Source organism: Anabas testudineus, chromosome 18 (assembly GCF_900324465.2).
Source record: "Anabas testudineus chromosome 18, fAnaTes1.2, whole genome shotgun sequence".
Classification (NCBI taxonomy): Eukaryota; Metazoa; Chordata; class Actinopteri; order Anabantiformes; family Anabantidae; genus Anabas; species Anabas testudineus.
Window position 1 is genome coordinate 171,396 of NC_046627.1, and position 10,076 is coordinate 181,471.

The window sequence follows — 10,076 nt, forward strand, 5'->3', positions numbered from 1 at the left end:
CTCTCCAAAGCTTCCTCTTCAGACGAAGCAAATACAAGCAGATCATCAAGGTAGAACAAGAGGCTGCTGAAATTCAAATCCCCAAATATGCTGAGCATCATTCGCATGAATGCGGCAGGACTGTTGCATAGACCTTGTGGCATCCTATTGTACTCATACAATCCCATTGGAGTTGTGAATGCAGTGTATCTCGTCTCGAAACCTGATGTCAAGTCCATGGTGCTGAAGTAGGTGTTTCCACCCAGGGCGGCCAAATAGTCTGACTGATGGGGCAGTGGGTGTGCATCCTTGACAGTCCTCACATTAAGCCACCTGAAGTCAGTGCAGATCCTCAAACTACCATCCTTTTTCCACACTAGCACGAGTGGAGATGCATAGTCACTCACAGACTTCCTTATTATTTCCTGCTCTTCCATTTCAGACAACACCTGTCGCAGTTGCTGGTAATGTGCTGGTGGTACTCTACGGTAAGGGAGGCGAAATGGCTTCTCATCAGTAAGGTGGATGCGATGCATGAAACCTTTTGCCTCGCCGCAGTCCAGTGCACTTTTGGAAAATATATCGTTGTACTTCTCAAGCAAACCAACCAACTTTTCTTTCCCTGCCACGTTAGCACAACAAAGATCAATGTCCACATCTTGATGTCCAACCTGTTGCAGCCGCTGTTTGAGGTCTACAGGTTTGACATGTTCATGCTGCATCTCCTGTTTGAGGCCCTCAGCTTAGTTAATAATGGGCTTATCTGACAGGTTAGCGATTTTCATGGGAACCCATCTATCACCCCACAATGGAGTTACAACTCGTCCAACCATAATGTTGCGTGGCATGGACTTTGAAGTGGGCTCAACAATTACTGTGCTGCCTGGTGACATGGGAACATTATTTGGTAGCTTACCCCAAACCAGATGCTCTTGTTTCGCCAGCAGGGTAACAGACTGGTGGAGCTTAACTGTGCCAATCTTGTCTGGGGGTTCCTCATCTCCCCACTAGCATGAGTTTGCCATGAGGTTGAGAAACTGCTCACACTCTGAAGGAAGACTGCCACTGGAGATGAGACGCCAGCATTCACTGGTTATCTTCAGCTGGTGCATGAGAAATCTGATAACATTTGTACCTATGATCAAGTCATCAAGCTGCCTGGGCACTACAAGGACGGGAACAATACAGGTTTCACCATAGATTTTCATCTCCACCTCATACATACACTTGGCTTTACTCTGTGTGCCACCACAGCCTACCAACACAATCTCCTGAGCCAAGGGAATGGGTGCTGTGAGTAGATTGTCACTCAACATCTTCTGCTCTGCTTTCTCACTGAGAGTGCAGCCATGGAACCCGAGTCAAGCATCTTCTGTACCTGGAATTTGTTGTTCACACTGACAGGAGTGTAAAACAGTTCATCAAACAGATCCACTCTCTGTGTCTTCTGAACTATTACTTTAGCCCCAACCGGTGCTGCTGCACACGCCTTCTTCATATCATCACTGCTGAGGGTTTTTCCATCTGTGCCCACACATCCCCTCGTCCAATGCGGGCCAGCTAGTTTAAAGGCTAGGAAACATGCTGACTTTGAGAAAGCTGGAGGTTGGGACAGTTTCTTTTGATGTGGTTTGGCTTAAAGCACTCCAGGCATAGGTGTTTCTGCCTGCAGTGTGCATGGGTGGAGTGCTCTGAAGACTGGCAGACTCTGCATGATCTGATGTGAAGTTCAGCAGGGGGGATCAAGTTGCCTACAGCCTGATTGTTGTGCGACACTGCACGGTCAAAGAGGTTAATAAGCATTTTCATGCAGTCATCATTACAAGGGGGTTTGACAGTTGCATTTGTCTCCGTCTGTGTGGGTGCCTCAACTGTGTGGTGTGTCATATCAGAATCATCGGGTGCAAGAGTCTGAGCTTGAACTGTAGCTGGTCTGATGCTTTATGATCTGTAAGTCACCTGCTCTTTTATTTCAATTTGATAGCGATCAACGTGCTCCTGAATTTCACTGGCTGCCCAGTTATCCGGTGCCTTAAACCTGAGAATGGCAGCAAGTGTGGGATCTGGACAGTACTTGACAAACATCATTGCAGCCTCTTGACATGGGTCCTCTAGATGTCGTCCTAGCCTCTTTAAGCCCTCCCCTGCTGCGTCAACTGCCTTATTTAGTCTAACCCAATACTCCACAGGGGTCTCTCCTGCCACTGGAACTGTGCTATAGAAATCGGCCATAGGCATACATGAATGAGTCACTTCACCAAAGTGCTGCATAAGGATGTTAAAGATGACTTTTGGGTTCTCTTGAGGCTTCAAGGATGGGCTGCTCCTCAAGGTCATCCTCACAACATCCTTAGCCTTGCCCATTAACACTAGAACTACTGACTTTTCTGGTCATACCTAGGAGCCCGGCAAGGTGGTCAAATGACAACCTGGCCCTCTGTGGACAGCTGCTTTTATTATGCAAAGACGGTCGTTACCGGCACACGTCGGGGTGGGGGCAGATTAGGGGAGAGGGGGGTTGTCGCTAACTCACCAACAGAGGAAGGGAGGCCGGCTGAAGCTCTGGTTCACCAAGACATCTTATGGAGACATCCACACACATCTTCTTCTTCTTCTCCAAAGCGGGATGACAAGTCGTCTTTGGTGTTTTATCCATTGGTCACAAAACAAATACAGAGAACTAACGAACACATCCACACAGTGAGACACGGAGCGGGACCGGACACCAGAACACGCCGTCGAAGCAGTTCAACAAAGAGGGACGACAGGTTGTCTTTGTCTCTAAACTGGGCGCAGTTCTCCAGTTAAAAAATATTATATTATATTTAAAAAAGCGACTCACAAGTAGTAGAACCCCAGTTTCCCAGATGGGAGGTGGTGATGTTACCACGACACTAACCAGCTGGATACTGATATTACAACAAAGCTACGAACAGAACCTGTAGTGTTCTGCAGGGAGCTACCGTTATAGTGTTATATTGCAAAAATACGGTAATCTAGATAAAACAACACAGTAAATAAGGAGAAATAAGGAGGTGTTCTTGTTGGAAAAATTTGAACGGGGGGGGGGTACCAGAGGTAGAGTTGTATATGTGAATTTCTCACTCTAATATGTTTTAAAAAACCACGCAAATCACAAATGTGCAAAAAAAAAAGTAACAAATAAAAAATCCCAATGGCAGAAGTGACACATCCAGGACTCCTGATTGATCGACTGTCCACATGTGAACCTACAGCAACCAGCTCATCTCTTGGTCTGAGGTTCACAGTGCAGCAGTGCTTCACCTGGCACACCACTCTTTTTCCAGGACTAGGTGTGGGGGGTTGATTTCGAAGCTCTTGCTCCTTCTAGCAAGTTTGTACAACACTCAACAGTATATAAAAAAAAATGATGACAGATTTCCAAATTGCAAATGTGCAATGTGAAGTCAATTGTCAGAAGACAGTATTCAAATGTCCTTTTTGTTGTCTTAATAACTCTTAACAGTCTCTTTCAATACCATATGCAGCTTGCAGTACCCCGTTGACCAAGGTGACGCTGATCCACGGCTCCAGGAACCACGATAAACCAAACTGAAGCAGTGTGGATCCGGGTCACGGCACCAATGTAGCCGGCCTGTCCTGACTCTTAGTCTCTGGCCGAAAGTCTGCGTTGTGTTTTCTTTTATTGAGAACAGGACGACTGCTGCCTTGCCGACTGGTTTATTTGAGTAAATCTGTGTAAAATAAAATAAAAACAGCAACTCCATCAACCGGTCTCTCACTTAAACACCCTCAGCGAGGCTTCAAGCTGACTCAGTATGCTGTGCATCACACCGTTTTTTACATTTTACTAAATTAAAATAAACAAAAATAAATCACAGGGTGATCATATAGCTTAAGCTACATATACTTATTTCAAACAACGATCTACTATTACTCTTTATCATACCAGTGGCAACTTTTATAATTATATGTTTCCATTGAACAAAACCAAATGTTAACAGTAAATACGAAAATGAAAGAATTAAAATCTTAATGAAAACATAAAAGTAGAATGAGGGAATAGACATACCTGTGTAAAATAAAATAAACACAGTACAGCGACTCCATCAATCGGTCTCTCACATACACACCCTACAAAAAAAACAGAACCACCGCATGAAAGACCGACCACATGCTCCACAAACCTAGCTTAAAAACGGCTAAGTTTAGCATTTCATTTCAGTGCTGTACAGTCTTACAAAAATACATATAAGTAAATACTGACGCTTAGACAAGAATAAAACCATTTGTTACCGTCAAAATACAAGTTTAGAACTAACATTTATCATTAACATGTTTTAACATATTATTGATAAGTTCACTTTACCTCAGCGAGGCTTCAAGCCGACTGAGGAAAGTAGCGCGACTTAACCGGAAATGACATCGCTAAAAAGGGCAGAGGTAACAAAGAAAATAAATTCAATATAAAATAATTACCTCAAAATAAAAATCACATAGACCATACACATAATACAAAAATATAACATAGAACAAAAACAATGGATGGATAATTGGTGAAATATAAAACACCTTAATTCACATTCTACACTCACATAGAAAACAATGGGTGCAGATGTTTTGATACATGATAGATGCCTTTAGAGATTCTCTTAGAACCTTTTTATACCTGTATTAAGATGCTTATCAGGCAATCGGATCACAAGTTAACAATAAACTTGTGATAACAATAAATACCATTCTAAATAACCACCAAGACAGATTCTGATCCGATCAGTCAAATTACTTGTTGAGGTGGGTTAGACACCTTTGATCCCGTCTCTTTAAAGAGTTTTTGACAACATTAAAGGAAAATGTGTCATCACTGCAGGACATGATGGTAATATGGGTGAAAAAGAACTGCAAGAAGTTTTGGTTGGACAGCTGCCAGACAGTACATATCAGTGCTACTACAGGGTTTTTGTGTCTTGTCCAAGAACACCTTGACAAGTAGCCAGACGGAAGCAGAAATCAAATCACAGACCCTGAGGTCCTTAAACGACTGCTCTACCAACTAAACTGCTGTTCAGATGTTGTTGCTGCCAACAATTTAAAAACAACCTTTTTTCTTAAAATACATTTTCTCAGTTTAAACATTTGATATGTTTTCTATGTTCTACTGTTAATAAATTATTGGTTTATAAGATTTACAAATCATTTCATTCTGTTTTTATGTAGGTTTAGTGTCTCAATTTTGGGAGGATTTGTAAAATATCTGGTCGGGGGGTGGTCTCGTCCTCCCAGTATGAAAACACACCCATGTTTGGTAAAAGTCCTGCCTATTTGCCAACTTACTGAAACAAGGAAATTGCAGCTTTAAAAGCTGATCACAAGTTTCTAAACCACTCTTTGACCGTCAATTCCTCAACACCAAGATGTACCATCTATGGAAATGTAAGTACATCCCTTCACTAACTAAGCTCAGAATTATATAGAAAACCCAACAACCTCACTTGAAATCTATCCTTTGTATCACTTTACAACTGGAGCTGACTGCACAGATGTTTGCACATCTGGGACATTATCAACACAGGAGACATTCTGAGTCCTACTTACAGTTTTAATTCAAATTCAGTCTAGGGAAGTTATGCTGAAGTGAGTGTTGAGCGCATTAACTTTTCCTTCCTCTTGGGTGTGACAAATAAGTGTAAGATCACTTGGCTTTTCTCTCAATACATGTTAGGATGTAATGGCAGTGCAATGAATGTTTACCACAAAAATATCTCATCTTGCAGTTAAACATTTAGTTTTGTGGATCTAGCTTTGTTAAAGTTTTTTATAGTTCAAAATTTCATGGCACGGGGTAAAGATCAGAAAAAAACTGCGGGCTGGGTTAAGAGATAAAATTTGACAGTTACTTCACAGATGTTGTCTGTATTACAATTAATTCCAAAACACAATCTGTCTCTAACCTTAACAGCAGTGCTCTACTTTCCTCAACCCAACCTGGCATGGGGCTTCATTGCAGTCAGTTCTGCACATGTTTTTGCTGTGTAACTGCAGACCGGCCAGAGATCCCAACATTAAAACCACCAGCTAGTGTTACATTTACATTTACATTTACATTTATTCATTTGGCAGGCGCTTTTTTCACTTACAGGTGAGGAACAAGGCAAGCAAACAAAATCTAAGTCAAGGAGAAAAACATCAAAGCAAAGTGCTGTTAAAGAAGAGTTTCTGTTTCTTGAGATGTGAGAACAAGAGAGTAGAATTTTTTTTTTTTTAATGTAAATGAAGATGATGAAGAGTTCTGTTTTCAGCAGTGTTTTAAATATTAAAGTGAGGTGGCTGAGCGTGCAGAGTTCTGCAGCTCATTCCACCATCGTGGGATCACTGAGCTGAACAGTTTTCCTTGGTGTCGATTGTGTGGTACTGGTACCACACAGTCGACACAATAGTTACAATATTAGTGTTAATATTGTGGCTGACTGATGAATGTGTTAAATATAATTAGAAAAAACTACGAAATGAGTTGTAAGTGATAAGTGGGGCTCCAGTACTGAGCTTTGAAAGTCTGCAAAACTGGACTGCAAAAAATTTGAAAGTAGCTTGGAAACAGAAAGGATGTACATGTTCAAATGGATCCATGGAAATTATTGTTTAAAAGAGTAAACATATAGTGCTTTAAGAATGGAGACTGTGAAAATGCCATCTTTATTTATCATGGTCCTGAACAGAGATCTCTTATTATTTTTAGAATAAAAAAAATGTTGTGGTTTCATAGATACATATAGCTGGGTATCATCTGCATAACAATGGACTTTTATAGTGTTTCCTAATAATATTGCCTAAAGGGGACTTATATAAAGTGAAAAGAATCGGTCCAAGCACAGATCCCTGTGGAACTCCATAGCTGACTTTGCTGTGCATGGAAGACTCATCATTAACATGTACAAACTGAAATCTATCCGATAGAGACGATTTAAACCACTCTAGTGCTGTTCCTTTGATTCCAATGACATGTTCCAGTCTGTGTAATAAAATGTTGGTTCTATAGTGTCGAATCCAGCACTAAGATCTAATAAGACAAGTATAGAGTGTAGACCATTTGATGTTGGTTACACCTCTTAACTTTAAATGCAGTTTGAAGAGGCAGAACCCAAATCTGAAACTGACTGTTGACATTCAGTGATATTTATAGTTTGAATGATCAATGTATTAGGATACACCTGGGCATCAAAACACACCTGCCAGTCACGCTTCAACTTTTGCTTACATTAAAAATGGGTCAGTTGAAACTAAAAATGCTATCTTCTAAGTTGTGTATCGGATCCAGATATAAACACCTGGAAATAAAAGCGGAAATGTTGATCTTTTGTCTCATTTTCACCTTTTTATTGTCAAACCAAAAGTTTTCCGTCTACAGCAAAAAGAAAGAACAGGCCTCAACGTTCCAATAGTTTTGGAGGAGAGTGTATATCTCTTCTTGTAGACCTTACGCTCAACTCACTATCCAAAGACCATCTGCTCTAACTCTTAACTCCGGACCTTTTCTACATTTTGGTGAATATTTTCTACCTGATAAATTTCTCTTACTCCCAGAATTAGGACCAAAACTGCATCACATCAAATTCTGAACACTTAGGTTTGATTTTCCACTCTGGAGACATACAGGCTCTGGACACTGATCACTGTCAGACTGCTGTCACATATTTATTTGACATCTCTGATATTTAACTATCAACATTTTCACCTGTCCTCCTGTTCCAGGTGTGTCTGTGCTGCTGCTGTTTGGACTGACTGTTTCTGCAGGTGAGCTGATGGAGGAGAAGACAATCACTGACACTGACAGTAATACACAGACATTTACTCTGTCTCTCTCTCTGTCTGTCTCTTTCTCTCTCTTTCTCTGTCTCTCTCTCTCTGTCTGTCCTCCAGTCTCTCTGAATCTCAGTCCAAACCTTCAACAGTTCTTTGAAAGAGACTCAGTGTCTCTGAGTTGTGTTGAAGATGGACAGACAGTTGATGGGACAGTTAAGAGGACCAGAGGAGGACAGACTGAGGACTGTGGAGCACCAGGTTCAAGCTTTGGAAATTTTACTGGTTCCTCCTGCATCATCTCAGAACTCCTCCAGTCAGACTCTGGAGTTTACTGGTGTGAAACCAGTTCTGGACGAAGCAGAGATCAGATCAACTTCACAGTATCTGGTACAGAAACAGTTTTTATTCTGAAACAACATCTGTATATGACTCTGGTCTGTTGGTGTAACTCTGTCTCTATATGACTCTGGTCTGTTGGTGTAACTCTGTCTCTATCTGACTCTGGTCTGTTGGTGTAACTCTGTCTCTATATGACTCTGGTCTGTTGCTGTAACTCTGTCTCTATGTGACTCTGGTCTGTTGGTGTAACTCTGTCTCTATATGACTCTGGTCTGTTGGTGTAACTCTGTCTCTACGTGACTCTGGTCTGTCGCTGTAACTCTGTCTCTATGTGACTCTGGTCTGTTGGAGTAACTCTGTCTCTACGTGACTCTGGTCTGTCGGAGTAACTCTGTCTCTACGTGACTCTGGTCTGTCGCTGTAACTCTGTCTCTACGTGACTCTGGTCTGTCGGAGTAACTCTGTCTCTACGTGACTCTGGTCTGTCGCTGTAACTCTGTCTCTACGTGACTCTGGTCTGTCGGAGTAACTCTGTCTCTACGTGACTCTGGTCTGTCGCTGTAACTCTGTCTCTACGTGACTCTGGTCTGTCGCTGTAACTCTGTCTCTACGTGACTCTGGTCTGTCGCTGTAACTCTGTCTCTACGTGACTCTGGTCTGTTGGAGTAACTCTGTCTCTACGTGACTCTGGTCTGTCGCTGTAACTCTGTCTCTACGTGACTCTGGTCTGTCGCTGTAACTCTGTCTCTACGTGACTCTGGTCTGTCGCTGTAACTCTGTCTCTACGTGACTCTGGTCTGTCGCTGTAACTCTGTCTCTACGTGACTCTGGTCTGTTCTTGTAACTCTGTCTCTATATGACTCTGGTCTGTCGCTGTAACTCTGTCTCTGTGTGACTCTGGTCTGTCGCTGTAACTCTGTCTCTGTATGACTCTGGTCTGTCGCTGTAACTCTGTCTCTACGTGACTCTGGTCTGTTGCTGTAACTCTGTCTCTACGTGACTCTGGTCTGTCGCTGTAACTCTGTCTCTATATGACTCTGTGTGTTTTTCAGGTGGTGAACTGATCCTGGAGATTCCTGCACTTCCTGTGTTGACAGGAAGTGATGTCACTCTGCGCTGTAGAAACAGAAACGGTGAAACAGTCGCAGCTTATTTCTTCAAGAATAATTTCAGCTACGATGGATCTAAATCAGAGTTCATCCTCAGTAGAGTCCAACCGTTTGATGAAGGTCTCTACTCTTGTTCTACTGATACACTGGGAGAATCTCCTCAGAGCTGGCTGAGGGTCAGAGGTCAGACACTGACATCACTTCCTGTTTCTATGACCCTGATCCTAAACTGATCACTGAACCAGATTCTACTCTTCTCTCTACAGATCCTCCTCCTACAACCTCTGCTCCACCCTCCACCACCCTCTGCTCTTCTACTCTAACGTCTCCTGTTAATTCTAACTCCTCCACTCCTCCTTCTTCTTCTCCTCCCTCTGTGTTCAGACTGTTCTTCTTACCTGGAGTTAAGATCTTCTTCATCTGTTTCTGTTCTGCTCTGATGGTTTTGATCTGCTGCAGAATGAAGACAGTAAACAAACCAGTTGTCTCCATGGAGACGACCCAGTGTGTTGAAGAATATGATGACATCACTGCTGATGTCACCACTGAACATGACCTCAGAGCTGATGGAGCCGCTCAGTAATAATAATAATTGAGGAACATGTTAATGAGATAAGATAGAGGTTCATGTGATAAAAGGTGAAACAGGGAGATTCTTTAAGGACCACAATGACCTGCACCTCACCTGGAGTAGAATTGGTTGGAGTCAGGTGAAGGATTCAGTTCAATTCAATTCAGTTTTATTTGTATAGCACCAATTTACAACAGAAGTTATCTCAAGGCACTTTACAGTGTTTAAGGTTTAAGACCTTACAGAAAATATTTATACAAAAAATTATAGAGAAAACCCAACAATCCCATTTGAGC

At 42.1% G+C, this 10,076-nt stretch overlaps 1 protein-coding gene across 1 annotated transcript; it reads left to right on the forward strand.

The window, feature by feature from the left end:
- The first annotated feature begins 3,154 nt into the window (after positions 1–3,154).
- Positions 3,155–9,792, forward strand: LOC113168656 (low affinity immunoglobulin gamma Fc region receptor III-like). Its single transcript, XM_033326724.1, has 4 exons — positions 3,155–3,293; positions 7,879–8,148; positions 9,153–9,392; positions 9,476–9,792. The coding sequence occupies exons 1-4, from the start codon at positions 3,155–3,157 to the stop codon at positions 9,790–9,792; spliced, it is 966 nt and encodes a 321-aa protein (XP_033182615.1).
- Positions 9,793–10,076: the final 284 nt, after the last annotated feature.

What these genes read in the sequence shown, in the direction of transcription:
- LOC113168656 (XM_033326724.1), top strand. Translation starts at nt 3,155, where the DNA reads ATGGCAGAAGTGACACATCCAGGACTCCTGATTGATCGACTGTCCACA. An exon ending in CACTCTTTTTCCAGGACTAG is followed by an intron (nt 3,294 to 7,878) that starts GTGTGGGGGGTT and finishes TCTGTCCTCCAG; the next exon opens with TCTCTCTGAATCTCAGTCCA. An exon ending in GATCAACTTCACAGTATCTG is followed by an intron (nt 8,149 to 9,152) that starts GTACAGAAACAG and finishes TGTGTTTTTCAG; the next exon opens with GTGGTGAACTGATCCTGGAG.